Here is a 20047-nt window from a genome sequence, read left to right on the forward strand (position 1 = left end):
TCACCGGTAACAGAGTTTTCCTTTTTGTGGAATGCCTTTGTCGTCCAATTCAGGGGCCAGCTGTCTAAAAGCTCCACCTTCCGCTCCAGACATACTAGCTTATAATGACTGCATCTCCTCTACAATGTTAATTTGATGGATTTCAGCACACAAATGGCTGCTGGAACAAAGAAAGCCTTAAATGTCAAACTACCCTTGCAGGGGGTGCTGAGAACAATCCAGAACCGCATTGGCCTTCCTGACAGCTTGTTGATGGTAGAAGTCAGTAAGCTGGGCCTTATTTAATACAATTATTTGACTTGCCACTCTGACAAGGCTGTTAAGTCTCACTTTAACACTTTAATACATTTAATTCACCCATTCATACCAATTCATACACCGATGGCAGGGGCTACCATGGAAGGTGCCACTTTCCATCATGGCTACTTGACCGTTCACACATCGATGGCACAGCCTCGGGAGCAATTTGGGGTTTAATGTCTTGCCCAGGTTCACATCGACATGGACTGGAGGAGCTGGGGATCGAACCCCCGATCTTCTGAATGGACGACCCATTCTATCTCCGAGCCAAAGCAGCCCAGTACAGAAGGAGAGGCATATAACAACCATGAAAAGAACCAGTGGAAGAGTCGGCTGTTTAGAGTCAGCAGCGTTGACCAGCATTAACTGAATCTGTCAGTTAAAAAGTCCACTATCCAGCCCACAATGTTAAAATCAAGTTTAAAATGGGAACTGAGTTTTTTCTGCAAGTAGATGTAGCTGGATATTGTTAAGGTTAGGGAATGATCGTTTTTTTATGGTTAAAGAAAAACAAGCACGTTTTGCTCTGGCACTAATTGCACTCGAGTGAGCATGTTTGCTTATTGTTAACAGCTAATTTCACGATGGATTATCCATTTTTATCCTTTGGCAGAATCAATTAATATATTTTATTTTTGTGTGTGTGTGCACCATATTAGCTGAATGGGATCGTTTTCGATCATTAGCAAAAGCATGCATCCGTCTAGGAGTGTGTTATTTGCATTGATGTGGAGTGCATTCCAGTGATCGTCATTTCTTATCCTAGCTCCCATATGGTGCTGAATGCTTGTGCAGCTGAAGCCTCCGGTTCAATGGACACAAAAGAGACAGCAATCAGCTTAGACACATGTCACAAAGCATTCCCCCACAACCGACAGGAGAGGTAAAGGAAAAATGTCAGAGGGTCATCTAATACAAAAACATGTGGAGCCAGCTCATCATAGCTACTATAACGTAGTGGATTCCAGTTAGTGCATGCCACACAGATACTCCTTAAAAAGAAAATCTACAACTAGAAGACTCAACAACAAGACTCAACAACATAAAACACTGACAGTTAAAACAGGTTAGTGGAAATGCAGCCTACCTGGACTGCAGCCTAAGAATGCAGCTTTTTTATGGGTTGCTGACAAGATACGGCTTGCGAAGACAGACCAGGGATACAATTAACATGACATAAACATGTACCTTAGCAGGCTGTAGGGGATCCGGGGTAATCTTCCCCTGGTCATTTTTTTAATCAACAAGCTCTTTTATGATACTGTTCTTAGACTCTGGCACGTCCTTATCATTGAAAAATGTGAAATGTGTAACCTACCTCAAAAAACTGTTGTCTACTTTTGAGAGTAATTATGAATTATGATTTAAAAAATGTGTACCACGGCAGTGCAGTCCAAAGCACTGAAAGGGAGACAGACACAGTTTTCAGCCCTATATTATAAGGGAAAAGACAGGTAGGTGAAGGGAAAGAGACAGAGAGAGGGAGAGACAGAGAAAGACTTTCAAACTGCTCTTTCAGCATTTTTAGTTCTATGCGCCGCACCCTGCTGATTTTGATTGTTAGTATCTTTCATAAATAACTAGTGCACTCTCTTAGTAGGCTTTGCTTGGGTTTACAGTGCAGAGCACTGGATCGCACAACCCAAGCTCCTGACTCTATGGTGGGATACAGCAGCGTTGTTGGGGGGCAAGGCCTCTCCGGCCCCGCCCATAACGCCAGGCCTGCTCAGCCCCTTTCAGCTCTTAAGACCTCTTTGATTGAGCAACATTACAGTATTTTCATGGAGCTGCAGTGAAAAAGCTGTCATCATTTCACAGCAGACTACCTGCCCAGCACCAGACTTCAATCAATCTAACATGTCACACTGACCCAAAATGGCATAAAAATATATTACTGGAATGGAGCTTAAAATCTATGACTTTTATAGGGAGGAAAACATCAGCTGCATTCACCTCGCTTGTTAACAACAGGTCTTCACAGAGGAAAAAGGGGAACAATTAAAATGCATTGTGTTTGTAGCCTCCATCTGCCATCCTGCTCATATTTATGAAATGGCCTTTAGCTTGTCCGGTCATGACACAGTCTGCCCTCAGCCTTATGAGTTGAGACTTTGTCCCATGAACATCACGTGTCTGACATGGCAGCTGTGAAACAGACACTGTTGACAGTCAGCATTAGAACTGCATATGAATATCCAAAAATCAAAGACAGTGAACGCCGTGAATCAAGCTCCATGATCACCAGAATACTGGTTTAAACTTACCAAGCATTTTTATACATCAACAGGCATATTAAACTATTCATTAATATTTCAGTTCTGAAACATAACAAACTATTTTTGTGTAAAGCATGCTAATTTCTCTTCACTCTTTTCCCTCACATATTTTAAAATTGATTGGTATTTGTCCCTCTGCATTTCTCATAAGCGGAATTGGTTTCCTGTTTCAGCACAAAGTAAATAACAAATGCAAATATCTGAGAAGCTTTTACAGTCACATTAAATGTGTTTTTTAAGTACATGCAGAAGACAGAAACGTTTTTACCATCTGTGAATAATCTTTACCCATTAAGATTATTTTAAATACTAAAGGTTCCCTGTGGAGCTTTAGACTACAAGCGGTGCTGTTTTGTTAGGAGTGGGTTCCTGTTCTGTTTATTATACGCACGCTTGTGATGCAATACACAGTCCTGTTAATGGTGTCACACTTTACCACTGCTCAACTAACCAAGACATGCCAAGAAATATACTGCAATGCACCAATAAAGGATAAGAAGACTGCCGCTAGTTAAAACTGATGTAAACAATGCTTGAAATTTAGTTTTGCAAATGTTTTATAAGGTAGAAAATGCATTCAACATGTTTTAGACCTTAAAGGACCAGTGTTGAAAATTGAGTGGCATATAGAGTTAAGGTTACATATTGCAGTCAACTGAATACACCCTTGTGTGTGAGTCATGGATCAGCTGAATGCATATGAATGGAAATGGTCTAACCGAGGTGGCGATTGATCTTGTGGCTGAAGGCCAAGGACTTCAGCAGCCACAGTATGTGAGGATAAGGGAGTGTGAGTCAGATCTGGTGTCCTGCAGCACGGGGGCCCCACAAGGAACCGTTCTGGCTCCATTTCTCTTCTCCATCTGCACATCGGACTTCACATACAACTCTGCTACCTGCCACCTGCAAAAGTTCTCCGATGACTCTGCAATGTCAGGCTGCACAACCAGCTCTGCTCCCAGCAGACCACATGACACTAATACACTAATACACTAATATATTAATACACTGTGCAATACAACATTTATAATAATTTCTGTCTGTATATGTATTTTTATATATTTTTACTGTGGATCTCTACTGTTCTTACTGTTTTTTACTGTTTTTATTGCTCATTTGCTTATTTATAATACTTATTTTGATCTTGTGTTTTTATTTTTATTTTTATTTGCTATGTCTCTTGTTTTGCACTATCCTCTTTGCTGCTGTAATCCTGTAAAGACATTGTTTTTAACTTACTGAGTAAACAACAGTCTTTTTATTTACACTATGAGTAGCACTTTCCTATACACAATGACTATTAAAAAGTTTGCTAAAATTCATATTCATAAAAACATACACACATATAACATCTGTACAGTTGCTTTTGTGGGTTGTTTATCAAAACATCATGCAGTGATAAAATACCACCTACTGGTACAGCTATGCAGTAGCTTCCCCTTAAAAATATAATAACATGTTGCATATCGTCACAATACTCCGTGTTTTTTGAATTGTTTCCTTTATGTTCTTGGTGGGTATTGCAGCAATTTGGAGAACAGGCGTATTATCAATCGGTATACTATAAATGACAGGATCGCTTTGCTGAAGCTGCTTTCAGAAAATGAAAAGATAATAGATGATTCTACAGTATATTTGAACACCAGTGTGATGTGTGTTGTAGTAAAGATGCGACGTAATATGCCAAAGAAAACATTCCTCTTCCCTTTCTGTTATCCACACATACAGAAATTAGCAAAGTCTTTCACAAAAACTCCAGTTATTTCAGTAATCGCTGGTCATCAGACAGCATTCCCCTAGGATTTACGTCAAACTGCCTTTTTGCCTTTTAAAAACAACAAATGTGTGAATATTCTTCATGCAACTTTAAATACACTTGACAGACACATCAGATGTTGAGATTGGCTTTACAGCCTTTAACCTCCAGGCATCTCAGCCAGCCATTTGGTGAAACAATTTGTCAGAAATAATGTATTTCACTGAAAAGGACAACCTAAATATAAATGAACCCACAGTGCCCAAGAAATAAGTAAATTCAGCTCTGTCACACATTTAGTGCTGCACTATGAGTGACTTTAGCATGTAGTCAGTAATAAGAAGTAAGCAGCAGCGTTGGCAGTTCTTTTAATGGAATTTGTGCTAACAACTTCATGTTCCTGTTACTATGAGCAATACAACTTCCATTTTGCACATTGTCATTCTTCTATCATCTTGCTCATTTGTTTGCATTATTCAAAAATATATTCATAGTATACCACTGCTAATTTACTTGTAACTTCTGTTTGTAAATATCCAAATACTCTTGTATAGTGCTACTTCCTATTCTGTTTAGTTTTATATACCTCTTTTTTTTTTATTATTCCTGTCGTGCTGTCTTTGTGCTGCTGCAACAACCATAGCTCCCCTTTGCTGATCATTAAAGGTTTATCTTATCTGTGAAACACTATGAAAGTGTGTGCTTGTGTGTGTGAGAGAGAGAGAGAGAGAGGGACTGAAAGGTCAGTGTGATCACTTATTAACATGTATCAGCATGATCAGGTCAAGGTAAACATCTGCTGTGCAGATATTTATCATTCATGAAAAACAGAAGTGCTATCTGATATGTACAACCTATTCAATTATGTATTCTTAGTTCATGAAACATGCCAGGTAATTAAATGACTTTACAATTTCAAATGCTTATAATTGTTAATTAGTCTACACACAGGGATTTGTCTACAAACCAAAGAATTGGACAAGTGATATTATGATATGACCTCATGATGGTGCTAGAGGAAAACTCAGTAGGCTTCATTCATTCTCTGGGAACTACATGTTTGTACAACATTTTAATAGTTTAGATCAGAGGTCTTCAACAGGGGGTCCGCGACCCCTAGCGGTTCCGCGGAGGTACTGCAGGGGGTCCGCGAAATCTTTGGTTGATTAGACAATTTTTCATATTTTTAAAATGTTTTTTTCGCCCCATTTTTTTCCCACAGATGTAAATGTCTTTAAATACACATTAACATGAATCCAACATATTGTAGGAATGGAGCGACACGCAGCAGCTCTTTCCAGCCGGCCGCGGTTCACTCACAGTGAGACTAGCCTGGACCTGTCCCTCAAAGAGGAGGCCCCGCCCCTATCGCAGCTGAGCCAATCACGAGGCCGCATGTTACATGCTGACTAAGATCCCAGACGAGGACGCACGCTGCCATATTATTTAAAAAGAAGATACCATTGTAAAAAAATAAAAATGAAAAAAGTGAAAAAACAACGACATTTACTTCACCCACGAATCCTTGTGCAATCATTTTTGCAAGATATTCCTGGCTAAAAAATCTGTCCCCCTACATGTATGTTTAAAAAAAAAACATGAATCTGTCCATTATTTTAATAGCTCAGTATGCAAGATACCAGGTATGTTTATGCATGGCAGTGGCACTAATAGGCCATCACTCATTTTCGTTTCCACATTTATGTTTAACGTCAATTTGAATATATGAACCTGTGTATTATTTGAATAGCTTGTATGCATGATTATCATGCAATTGACAGACAATGTATATATTGGCATTGGTATCAGTGACCAGGTGTGTTCATGCATGGCAGTGGCACGGCCTCCCTACTCACTGTACCTTGCACATGTTTAAAATAAAAACATGAATATATGAACCTGTGTATTATTTGAATAGCTTAGTATTGAATGCACAATAACAAGGTATGTTTATACATGGCACTAGGCCCAGTTTAATATAAAACACAATTTTATACAATATATATAGTAGGGGGTCCCTGCTCCATCATCAGTTTGGGGGTCCTTGGCCTGAAAAACGTTGAAGACCCCTGGTTTAGATATTTTCAGTCTGGACCAAAGTGGTGGACCAACCAATTGACACCTGTAGAAAACGCTGCTCTAGCTGGCTAGTAACCAAGCATAATGGGATTTTTTCAAAAGATCAGACTAACACAATGTATTAAACTAACTAAGACTAAGACAAATGTACAATAATATGCCTACACTGAAACCTTTTATTTTATAGTGTGGATCAGGACACAGCATAAAAAAATATATGTTTTAGGTGATTTTCATCACAAGCTCCAACAAAACAAACCATGAATCAACCTTCACTGAAGGCACATTTTGGGTTCCATCACCAACATAAACCAGTCAGCTACAGCACAAGACTTGTGGATGAGCAGCTCAAGAAAGAATGGATAAAGTGGAAAATAATCCAGTGCATAACATCAAAGTTGAGGTTTTCTTAAAGTATTGAGCAAAAGTAATTTTTTTCTGCTTTGAATCAGGATCCTTTATTTTGAGCAGGGCTTCCTGAGGTGAAGTAGGTGACCGAGCTTCAAATTATAGGGTGAGTGTTAAGTTAAGGTGAAGTAAAGACAAATAAGATTTCCCTGAAAAAAATATTTGTTACATCTCTCACGCGTCATTTTACATGTTCCATGGAACTCTGCTCTTCGGCCTGTAAGATGAACCAAAATAAAGCCATTTTAAATGATTTAATCAATGACCTACTACTTTCAACCTTCTCATTAATGCTAATCAAAGGCACAATCTCACGTTTATAGGAAAAAATATGTTTGTTTGTTAAGTTAAACATAGGTAGATGGTACAGAACTATAATAATTTCAAGTCTGTGTATTCAGTAGGCTACAGATATACAGTGGGTCAGTGCAGTTAGCCTATCTTATCTCAAAGACTGTGTGAAAGCTGCTAGCCAAGCTGCATCAGAAGCAATATAAACTTTTAACGTGTTACAATAATAAGTCGTACTGGAAAATGTCAAGTTTTATAGATTTCCATCCACCAAAACAATTGATGATTTTTCTGCTCCATATGAAAACATTATATGTGTTGTTCCAACTGTACACATGAATTCAGCATCTTGATAAGTGTATTTCGGTGTACAGCGATATGTCACTAAATCTAATGTTAAGCTTAAGTAGTAACGCCATGTCGATCATCATTTGTTTACATCTGTTTCCCCATGAGATAAAGTGAGGTGGTGCGTTGCCTTGCTTGGCACAATTATTGCAGTTCTCCAAAGTTTTCTTCTGTCTTTCAACAGGTGAGCATTGTCAGCTACTTGGAAAGGGCTTCTCATATCTGTTACACATATGCTCTGGCCACATGCTCAACACTATCCCTCTGTCAAATGGGAGTAAAACCGCTGGCAAAGGTTTGAAGCACTTTGTAATATTTGCATTTGCCAGGTCGCAAAATTCTTCTTCAATTACCACAGAAATCAAAATTTCCCCCTCACTGTGCACTAAATTAGTTAGAAAACTCAAAACCAATACTGTCCTGGTTAATTTAAAGGCCATGCATGCCTTAATAAAAAATGCAAGATTCCCAACAGAGAGAAAAATTAGGAGACAGCTGCATAGCTCAGGAGGAAGCTGAAGAAGACAATAAAATGCTCACAAAATTGTTGGCAAATCTCCCTTAACATAAAAAATTCAAGGAGGTGGCCAAGATGATGGTGATGGAATTTCTAAACATACCACAGATGTTTTACATCAACTCATTGAAGCAGTGTTTTCAAAATCGAGGCAAAGATATGGCAGAAGACATATCTTATACAAAGAGGTATAAGATTCCAGAGACAATAAAGACATCAAAATATGTATACTTTTATGTATTACAGGTTTCTTAGAGTGGACATATTATAACATGTCCTATTTAGATTCAGTGTGTACAACAGGTTTCACACGCATAGCCTTGCAATGACAAGCAGCATAAATACCAAAAATATTTTGTTGTGTAACAGCCCAAACTAAAGAGGCTGTAGGTGAGTTTGGCTAACCAGAGATTGGATGATTTAGGTCTGGACAATATAGCGATTGCTACTACTACTTCCATTATTACCATAATGGTAGTAGTATGTCAGAAAACTCTAGCCAGCAACAAGTGATTTCACTCGGGCATAAGTCAAGCTTGAATTTGTTAGAAAAAGCAAAGACAATTGGACATTACAAATAGGACATTTTATTGATCATAAACCTAAACAAGTATACCTAAAAGTAAACCTATCTTGAAGGTTATTTTGAAAAGACACTTTATGCACGTAACAAGCGGTAACTGATAAGCTGTCCGTGACATGTCCTGACCCTACAAGTGTACCTGGAGCGCTATAGTTTGAAATGTAGGGCCACTAACTAAGCCGTCAGAGTTGTGTCAGGATGGAGCCACACGTAAAACAAGACTATCTGCTCACCTGCTTTGGACAATGCTACTGGCCAGTAGCTAGACACAATGGACCATTACAGTGGTGAGGACTATTGTACCGTGCCCTTCCTCACAAAAAACAGAGCTGTAAAGCAACCTGTTCTATCAATAACTGTTAACTGTTTTATTGACTTATTTTACAATAACGTTTTAATAACTACGTTATTATTTAAGTATGTATTCCTGTTTTAACTATTGTTTTGCTGACAGTTCAGGGAAAAAAGAATAAATTGATGTTCTTCTAACAATATATCCGATTCTCTGTCTTTGGGGTATCATACACTGCTCTCCCTTGTTGAACCAAAACTTAATTCAGGTATTGAGTGCTATGAGAGGTTCTAGGCTCTATAAACGTAGGTAGTGTTAAACGGAGAGCAATTACCAGTAACTGTGCCAAAATACACAAGCTGCTTTTGCTTTTAAATGACTGTAACAGTGAATAAGACCTCCCAGCTTCACAGGAAGTGTGTCATCGTCTTCTTTCCCTATCATCAGCTGATGTGTGTTTTTGCTGTTGTATCACTTTGACATCCTGGATATATTCCAACATGTATTGTAGACCTTGTCTGTCTGCTTCTCTTTTCAATTTTTTGGTTTTTGTTTTTGCAAAAAATGAGATAATATTTATGCAGGGAGTGCAGTTAGTGACAGTACATGCTCCATGGTAGCTCTGACAGGGTGACGGAGTAGCAGCGCTTTGCAGCGCTTTGCAAGGGGTAAATTGACAGCCATTAACGCAATAACCCATTACATAGAAGCAGGCAACAAGTAGTTCAGACCGTAAGATATGGAGCTCAGTAATCATGCATCAGTTTTTTTTGCTCTCAGCATTGAAGGAGTGTCATCTTAGTGTGGAAGGCACAAGACTCTTGGCCATACGTTATTGATAGTAATTATACTAGTAAGTGTGGGCAGAGTTATAAATTAAGGTTTGAACGGGCGGTATTGAAATGGTGGTGGTGAGGGAGAATGATAGTGAGAGAGCATATTTTGTGTGTGTGTGTGTGTGTGTGTGTGTGTGTGTGTGTGTGTGAGATCATGAGTGAGGCTCGAATAGAGAGCGACAGATCAGGAGGAGACTAGACTGGGAGAGCAGCACATTGTTCACACTCCAGTCAAGAAATTGGTCTGTGTTTATAAAGGGAATAACAACAAGAAAACACATTAGAGGTAAGAAGCTTTACGCTCTTTTGAAAGCTAATCATCATGAGTGTAGGAATAAGAGACTGTGATGTATATCCACTATCTACAAATAACATCACTTTATGATTGAGTGCCTCAAAAATGTAAAAGACCCTAGTGGGAATCATCATGTTATTGGTCAATGTATTGTTTTGTAATTCAAAGCATTTCAATTTCAATGTTTTGTTGTTTTAAGTGTTTTTTAAATAATATGTATTACATATTTATTAAAACATTTATCCTTTCATGATGCTAATATACTAAGATGAGCATGCAGTGCTCATCTCAGTACTGTTTATAATAACATTCTATTGTAAAATGTTGTTCATAAATTAACACACATTTCTGGTAATTCAGTTTATTTCAGTTTCTCTAACATTTGTGCGTGAAACCATCAAAATACAATTTGCTTAGGTTAGATCACTCAGGCTATAACTTAATTTGTGTCTAATCTGTCACCTTCATTTACCAAAGTGCTATCTGTCTGTTAAAGCCACTGCCAAGATCAGCGTAACAGGATTGTAGGGGGAAAGTCATCGAAGTAAAACCCCTGAAATATCATTACACTACAGAACAACAATGAAGGGAAAAAATGCATCTGTTAAAAAAAAAAATGTATTCTACCTTTTTGAATGGACTCTTACTCAGTAAGAGTAGTCCTGGTGGCTCATTGAGCCAAAAATCATACAATCCAAATAAGATTTACTACATTTCAACAAAAATAGAACTTGGTGCGTCATCTCTATCCTCCTGCTTTCAACTTGAAAACAATACCAAATATGAAAAAATAAGTTTAACTGTACAGATACACACTGTATGGATAGCATAAAAACTAGAAAGGTGCACTGGGTAGAGTGCAGTTAGTGCCAGGGGTGTCTGCAATGACCACTGCTTTATTGTGTAATTAAAATATTTACACAACAGTGTTTTGAAAATGTTACTTGAGCGTTTTGCAGTTTACTGCAGCAGAGTGCAAGATTAGCTTTGGACAGACACAGATATGGCATGATCCACCTGGTAGAAATATTTACAAAAGTTTTAGATGAGTAAGATGTGTTTAGCATGAAAATATTCCAATAATAAAACATTGGGGCTACAGTATGAACATTCTATTAATAAAATGAGTAATTCATTACACCGCAGTTGCTGCACCCTAAAGCCACATGGTAGTGGTTTATTGTATGCAATTTGATGTGAAGCAATGGATGTGCCATCACTGTTCAGTAATTGCCATACCATTTATTGTGTTTCAAACTCAGAGATACTAAATGTATCCTTATGAAATTCATAATTCAGTAACTCTATACAGGAGACAGAAAAGATCTGACTGATATATGTAAATGTATGGAAGAATCATGATTGGGTATTCCTGCTTATCATCAACAGTCATTCATTAAACTGGAAGTAAAGCCTTTTCCTGTCTCTCATCATCCTGCTCTCAGTTGGAAAAATGGTAATATCATTACATTCTAAATCCTTTACTTGCAAACAGTTATTTAATGATGGAATTGTCAACATGACGGATGTTTTTAACCTTCTATGAAGCCCTTCACGCTGGAATATGACTATTACCAAATTACTTTCCTTTGACTTGAACTTCAAAATCCTCAATATTTTTTATATACAATAAGTCCCTGATTTCTGATGAGTGTTTCTTTGAACAGCAGGTACAGTACATCTCAAGGACATACTGCTGCTTATGAGAATCTTTTAATTTATCTCTGCCACGATAATAAAGATGAAGATAAGATAAAGAGATTTTTATTGTCATTGTAGTGATACAACGAAATTTCGTTTGGTAGCCCTCAGCCAGCCAGCAGCAGCGAACAACAAACACAATAACAACAATATACAACACAATAACAACAATATACAGATAAAAATACACAAAAGGAATGAAAACTTTACTTGGTACATTGGTTTTGGCAGTGCAAACAGAGTATAAAGTGTATCAGTGGAATTTTCAGCAGCTTGATGGGGGGTGGTGCTGTAGCTGTAGCTGCAGCTCAGTGCTGTTTAGCACTGAGCTGCAGCTACAGGGGTATATTATAATGCACTTTTTTAGAAAAAGCTAGCCTTCTGTCTAAAGGTAACAAAATCTACTTACACACATCTCTGAAGCTTCATGTGTAAATTCCATGTGTTTAATCTATACATGACATTTTTTTTTTATGTTATGTGACAAAAAATATCTTGGCTGGGAATTGTAATTTCATGGAGTATCTACTGGTTGCCCGGCAACCAGTCATGGGAAACAATTGTCTGGTGCATAACATACCCTATATTTCAGGGGTAATGTGTGTGTAACTGTGTTGCTAATTGAATTTGCACTGGATAAGTAAAGAACTGATATATAATGAATATGAATAAGAATGTGTCTCCTAGAAGGATGTGACTCAAGGTAAATACAGCTATTGCACTTACCATCATGGGCCACTTCAATCTAGTGACTCGTTTCTTTGAGTACACACTGTACAGTTAATAGAATAGATATCCCAGTAGGGAAACACACTCAGAAAAGTGCCTTTCATCATGTAAGTGACTCACAAGGAATAGAGCCCCCGCCACTGCCACTCTCCACCCACTGAGCTGTAAACCGTCAAGGTAATGGAATAAAGACTATCACATGAGACCTTTTATTGCAGTCTTCCTGGGTGCACTTGCTCTAAAGCCTTCCCCTGCCATTTCCCTGTCCTCTTGCCAGTGTAACACAAACTGGACAGTTCAAAGAAATGCTATAACAAGTGAAATTATACATTTTGTAATATTCCATATTTGTTATTTTCAATAAATGCCATCAAAAGACCAATTCTAACAAAAATTTGATCCTTTGTATATGAGGTCTGATATACCATACAGAAGCTCATTTCTCTGAGTCAAAGTCCTCCACTTTTGTCTAAACTACAAAACAACGCATCAATGAGCCACACGATTGCACTGGGGGAAATGTTCATTCATTACCATAAAGACAGGCGATGTGGTAGTATATACTTTGTGTAAAAATAGTCCAAATAACATGTGCTATTTACTCTCTTTTGTGTAATGTTTACTGAAAACTACAGTGGCCAGCTGTTTAAGGAAATTACCAACCCTTTGAATAAAATAAATAAATAGAACTATATATTCGTGGTCCGTTTTAAATGTATATTAACTGAGGTTGGGGGTTTTGTTGCCACTTGTGGACCATGCTGTTTACACACATTGACATAGCGAAACATCAGCATTAATTTGAGTGAATGAAAGTGCAATATTCATTCCCCTTCCAGCTCTTTTTTGGTTTCCACCAACTACAGAGAAAAATATCTAGCTCTTAAGCAACTGAATGCTCCACAATGTTCACCAGCTAGCCGCTTACTCTGTCTGTCTGTTGTTTGGCGTCAAGCAGGTAGGGGTTTACAGTGAGGGCTTTTTTGATGAAAACAGCTGCCTAGTGCAGCTGAAAAACATTCTAAGAAGAACGCTGACACAAAACCAGAACAGTATAGTTGTGGACTGTAAAAACAAAACAATGAGCTGAAAGACTATCTGTGAGTTTGTCCCTACATATGTACCCTTTCACATTCAAATTTGAGTTCTACTTAAAGGGCAGCAAACAGATGGCAATTCAAGCTTATTCAATCACTCAGTCTTCTGCTCACTGTCGGAAGCCAATTCAAAATTAATTAGCAGAAACAACCGTCATAGCTAATCAAATCCAGAGTTTTTGAAATTGGTCAGCAAACTTAAGGTCAACATGTGGAACAACTCTTGCCCTATTCTTGTCTACACCTACATTGGCAGTAATCAACAAAATGTTGATTCCTGATCAAACATGGTTAGAAATCCATTTTTTATAAATATCATTATTAATTACAAATTTTCATATTGATGTCCGTTTCATCTTTCTTTCCTCAGATAGCAAGTCTAATTACTTCAGCAGGATGTCAGCTTTCAACTGCTCCTTTGATCTAATAGGTGAAAAAGATGGTTGGCCATGTCCTCCTGGGGAAAAGTGTGTCAATCTGACCTCTGGCATGAACAGAAGCCACGTTGATCTGGATGATGCATGTCTGACAGAAGAAGAGTACCTGGAGAAATATCTGGGGCCTCGTCGATCATCTGTGTTCCTTCCCGTCTGCCTTATCTACCTGGTCATCTTCTTGGTAGGTGTGGTGGGGAATGTGCTGACTTGCACTGTCATTGCACGCAACAAAGTGATGTGGACGCCAACTAACTACTACTTGTTCAGCTTGGGGGTGTCAGACCTGCTGGTGCTGCTCCTGGGCATGCCATTAGAGCTGTATGAGCTGTGGCAGAACTACCCCTTCCTCCTGGGGAATGGCGGCTGCTACTTTAAAACGTTCATATTCGAGACTGTGTGCTTGGCCTCTATCCTCAACGTGACAGCACTGAGTGTGGAGCGTTACATCGCTGTGGTGCACCCGCTACGCGCAAAGTACGTTGTGACGCGCACCCATGCCAAGCGGGTCATCCTTACGGTGTGGGGTGTCTCGGTGTTGTGTGCTTTGCCGAACACAAGTCTGCATGGGATTGCCGTCCTTCATAGTCGCTACACCAGTCATTCAGGGAACATCACTGTGGAGATCCCTGACTCAGCAATCTGTATGCTGGTGAAACCGCGCTGGATATACAACCTGACCATCCAGGTGACCACCTTGCTATTTTTCATGCTGCCCATGCTCACCATCAGCGTTCTCTACCTGCTCATTGGGTTGCAGCTGAAGCAGGAGAAGATGCGTCAATTGGAGGCCAAGAAGGGCTTTGGACAGGACAGCTTCTGTAATGTCCGGACACAGCAGCAGAAGGCACGTCGCCGGCAGGTCACAAAAATGTTATGTGAGTATCAAACAAGTACGGACCCAGTTCAGGTCACGTGAATAATAAACTTGATGTGTAAATCCCTGCAAACAAATTTGTAAACTGCGCCCTCCGTAATCCATGTGCACAGATTCGTAAACTGTGTCTTCAGATACGCAATTTGTGCATAAGGATTTGTAAACCGTGCCAAGAAATTTGCAATCCACATACCCTCTTCAGTTCTTCCGTGAATGGACCTGCCATGCTTGGACCATCGTGACAACATGAACCCAGTAAGTTCAATTTTATTTAGATTTAATGGCAGATATAGATATAGGCAGTAATAGTGAGGTCAGTAACATTTATTTAGCTCTTATATGTAATTTAGCATCTATTGAACTTTTCACTTGAAAGCTAACATTCACAAGAGCAGTGAAGCAGCAAGCTAAAATCATGTTAACGTTAGTTATCTTCCCAAACGTGTGGTTTGGATGTTCAACAGCATTTATTTGGGTAGTTTTGTAGTTTGTTTTTTAGTAATGTATTTTGTCTTTCACATGAAAACCAACGTTTGGGCAAACGGTAAATCTGCTAATATTAATGTTTAATAGTTTCCTTCCTGTGCTTGATAACAAAGCTTTGTGTCAACATGAAGGTTAGCCATTACCTGAAAACTGTCAAGACAATCAGGCTGCTCTGTGCAGGCAGACTTGTGTTTGGCCTGGCTGTTCGGGTTAAATTAACATCATAGCATTGTTACATACAAACTAATAGCACCTCAAATGTACTAATATGACCTACATCTTCCTTTTTGATAGAAATGGACTAGATTTTCCAATTTTTTCTTCGAGAACAACGAGGCTAGATGAGACGTTGTCTCCACCTTCATCAGCGAAAGGGTATGTTATCTTATAGCTTACAAGTAAACTTATTGAGGTTCATAATGAAAGTCAGTCTTTTCAACAAAAAAAATGGGAGAAAATGTTAATAATTAATACATTTTTAGAAGTTATTCAATATCTGACAAACTAATCCTGCTTTGTGAAATGTTTTACTATCAATCAATGGGATCATAATGTAATACACAAACCTTGCCCTATACTGAGGAATTTTGAGAAAGGTTTGGAAGCTTGCTTTATTTTTCTTTGGCACAGATTAGATTATAATAATTAGAAACTGCTCTCTACAGGCTTATTCTGTAAAAAAAAAAAAAAAAAAAAAAAAAAAAAAAAAGTGATGTTTTCAGTTAGGGCAGGGTTTGTGTAACGGAGAGCATTTAACATCAATGATTGCTGAAGTTGTTTTATGTCATGTTGCAACTCTATTATTAAATATAAAAGGTTGTGACTATTGTATTTGTTTTGCTATTTCTTTGATTGATTGATTTCTGATTAAAGAGCAGGTGACTATAACAATTTGTTTAGCAATTTTGTTTATTAATACAACAACATATACATATCTAAAAGAAAGGTGCAATGTGAAGGCATCATTGAGTAGGTTACAATACCTATGTATTTGAAGGATTTTACTTAATTTGAAAAAAGCTATTTCACATAAACACAAAAGCTATATTTTGTATTGTTCATATTATTGCTAAGATAATGCATTCTATAGAGTCCACACAGTGGTTTCAGTTGTTTATCAGTTTTACCCAATTATTGATAAGTACAAATTTGTCTGTGTGACAACTATATTTTTATTGAGAAATAATTAACTGAATAACAATGGTTTTATGCATGCTCTAACATCCCTACATTTTCACTACTTCTGGTAAAGTATTTGCAAATACCCTATTAGTCCTAGGTTTGTGGTCCATTTAAAATCTTACCAAGAAATCTTGTGTCATTAATATCCAGAATGGATATATGGTTTCACTGTAAATCACTAATAGCCTTGTATGTAGCAGTCTGGCCAAAAAGTAATTACTCAAGTAGAACTAAAATTACAGGCTTTTAAAAACTACTAAAAATGTACTCCTTTAATTTACTCAATTACAGCAGCAACTACAGTAAATGTAGTGAGTTGCTTTAATTTGGGTCCCTGTTGGGCAGATTTACCTGTTGATTAACATACAGAGTTATGGTCTAAACAATATAGTTAGAAGTTAATGTAAAAAAGCAGGATGTTATATCTATACATATTCACCCAATGCAAACTGGGTGTCTGTGTCGATATTCCCAGAAATAATTGCTGCATTGCAGTTTTTCTTAATTTTATTCACAAAAATATGTCCCGACAGTCTAGCAGCTTTTTATTTGATGTTAATATTACGTTTTTTTATTAATTAATTAAAAGTATTATTGTTAAATTTTACTAGATGATTGCTTATTAAGGTTAGATTTATTGATATATTAGATATAGATATATAAAAAGGGCAGAGCAATCCATAAAGATTGTTATCAATTGTCTGAGAGACAGGAAGCCTAATCTTCAGAGAAACACAGCGAAGAGAAGGTAGGCATTTCAAATACCATCGGTCAGTGACTACTTTTGATTATGACACCATGAACACCTCCAGCTGCTGATGAGTAGTAGGAGCAGCAGAGCTCCTGGACAAAGACGTGTTTAACTGCATGAATTTGAATGTTCGACTTAACCTTTTTTCTGGACATATAGTAAATTAATTCACTATATGTAAAAATGTACTGTATTATACTGTAAAATAGCATATCTTATAGATTTCATGATTAAATAATTACCATATACTATAATACCATATAATATTTTTTAAACAGACAAATGCTCTAATAACTCACATTAATACTCAAAATCATATCACATATTGTGTTAAATTGGATGCTTAATGGAGATGGTTACATGATATAGATTAAAGCATGATTCAGCAACAGCATGGCTTATTTCTTGAAATGTCTATACAAACTGATTTCACGGAGGAGTTTGATTTTCCACAAGTCCGAAACAGCTGCCATGATTTTCCTGTTTTACAAACTGAAAGACAGGAGTAATGACGCCCAAATACGTGGTGTGTTTGTCGAATTAGTAACAGAGGAGTGATCATGCTTGAAGCGGATATCTACAGATAAGACATTTCTGTGTAGTAAAGACTTGAAAAAACTCTCCCTCTATGGATTTGTGATCTTGTAATTGCAAAAATAAATGCTATTTCAACCAATTCTCATTGTTTGCAAATTTGCAATTTTGTCCAATACTAATAATATTACGACAAAAATGACATTTCACAAATAAAATATACATGGCTGTAACATGCCTTGTTCAACTAAAAATCAAACCTTGACAAACTAACCTGTTTGATAATGAAAATGTATCAACATTAGGAACTATTGCTGAAGTTGGCATTAATTCTTTAATATCATACAGTGAACTAGTAGAACTTGGGAAGGAGCTTGCAGGGAGTGGTACACAGTTTAGGCCTTGACATTTTTAAACATCACTGCAATTTTTATTTTGCTTTGATTACTGATGATGCATTTAAGTCATGTCATGTGTTTCATCCTGCAGACAAGCTGATGAGGGCCACTCCAAAACCAGGAGAGGTGTTAGGGAAGACTATTGGGACAAATACCAATTATACAGTACCAGTCAAAAGTTTGGACACACCTTCTCATTCAATGGTTTTTCTTTATTTTTATTTTTTCTACATTGTAGATTAATATTGAAGACATCCAAACTATGAAGGGACACATATGGAATTATGTGGTAAACAAATGCTCAACAAACCAGAATATGTTTTATATTTTAGATTCTTCAAAGTAGTTGAATGAGAAGGTGTGTCCAAACTTTTGACTGGTACTGTATAAAACACAGAAAGAAGCATTTTCTGATTATGAACTCAAAGGTTTATTTAACACTGATGTATAGGACCAAATCCAAAGGCTGTGCACTCAGAACAGATATTCTCTGCATCACTGACCCACAGCCCCCAGAGAGGAAGTCCATTGACAGCAGAGAGAGCATGTGTTACGCCCCCTTGGTGGCTCGGAGTAGAAGGACGTAACATAATGCAACAGGTTGAGCAAGTGAGGGTGTAGTCACACAAAACCAGGACCCAATATGAATTAAAGAAAGTATTTACAGACACAGGGATCAAAGAGGACTGTCAGTGGCACCAAAGAAAAGAACATAAATAAACCCACCCCCATTGACAGGTGCTAAGCACCCAAAAGTACAGCGGGTGGTGCTCACTCTAATCTGGGGTTTTAACAAAAGGTAAACCTACGTGCATGTAATATGTATACCCAGGGTATCTTACCTATCCTCGTTTGTCCCTGTGCGCACAACAAAGAATTAACACAAGACAAAACAAAAGTAGGCTGCTAAAGCAAATGGTTTTAACAAAGGTGTTTTAACTAAAGATTCATCAATGAACCAGCAAAAACAAGCAAAATCAACCAGAGCTCAACCAGAGCTCTGCCACAGCTCAACCCAAAAAGCAACAACCTTCTCTAACACAAATGGGGGCTATTTAAAGGGGAATGGCTGATAGGAGATCTGGAACAGGTGTGGTGATGATCAATGATTGGAACCAGGTGCGCACATCTGAGAAGGAGGAGAATGAAAACAGTGGGAGGAGACAGAACAACAACACAAACCAACAACACAAAACAGAACACAATACATGTAGGCCTACAACATGTATACAAGACACTGTACGTAACAGCATGTTAGCAACATCAATCAATCTACTGCTATTAAATCCTCCTCTACCAATGTCTCTTGCTGTTTTCCCAGTTGTTTTAGTGGTGGTTTTCGGGATCTGCTGGGCCCCGTTTCACACTGACCGCCTCATGTGGAGTTTCATTAATGACTGGACTGACAACCACCTGGAAATCTTCCAGTATGTGCACATCATCTCAGGAGTGTTTTTCTACCTTAGCTCAGCAGTCAACCCAATTCTGTACAACCTCATGTCCACACGCTTTAGAGAAATGTTCAAGGAGGTCATGTGCCATCGTCCTCACAACATCGGTCCCAGAAAGCACTCCCTCAGTGTCACCCGGGTGACGCTCCGCAGCACCCTGAGTGATGTGCCGCTCAGCAATGGCGCTGCTGTTGTTGAAGCCGAGGCAGAAGATAGAGAAGTGAGAATTAAAGATGAAACATGTTTTTAGTGTTAAAAGCTACTCAAAGGGTATGTGAAGGGGGAGATATTGTTTGCATGATGCAGGTACACAAGCTAACCTTCAATAGTCTGCTTGGAAGAACTGCAGAAAAAGCTAAAGCTGTCAAACTGCAGTGTTGTGTAAGTGCTGCTATGCTAAGTAACTCAGCAAATCACATACTTTTA

General features: G+C 38.0%; 1 protein-coding gene across 1 annotated transcript; it reads left to right on the forward strand.

Moving 5' to 3' along the window:
• Positions 1–13904: 13904 nt before the first annotated feature.
• Positions 13905–19871, forward strand: nmur1a (neuromedin U receptor 1a). The gene is made up of 2 exons (XM_054602979.1): positions 13905–14820; positions 19492–19871. The coding sequence occupies exons 1-2, from the start codon at positions 13905–13907 to the stop codon at positions 19869–19871; spliced, it is 1296 nt and encodes a 431-aa protein (XP_054458954.1).
• Positions 19872–20047: the final 176 nt, after the last annotated feature.

This window comes from Anoplopoma fimbria, chromosome 8 (assembly GCF_027596085.1).
Source record: "Anoplopoma fimbria isolate UVic2021 breed Golden Eagle Sablefish chromosome 8, Afim_UVic_2022, whole genome shotgun sequence".
NCBI lineage: Eukaryota > Metazoa > Chordata > Actinopteri > Perciformes > Anoplopomatidae > Anoplopoma > Anoplopoma fimbria.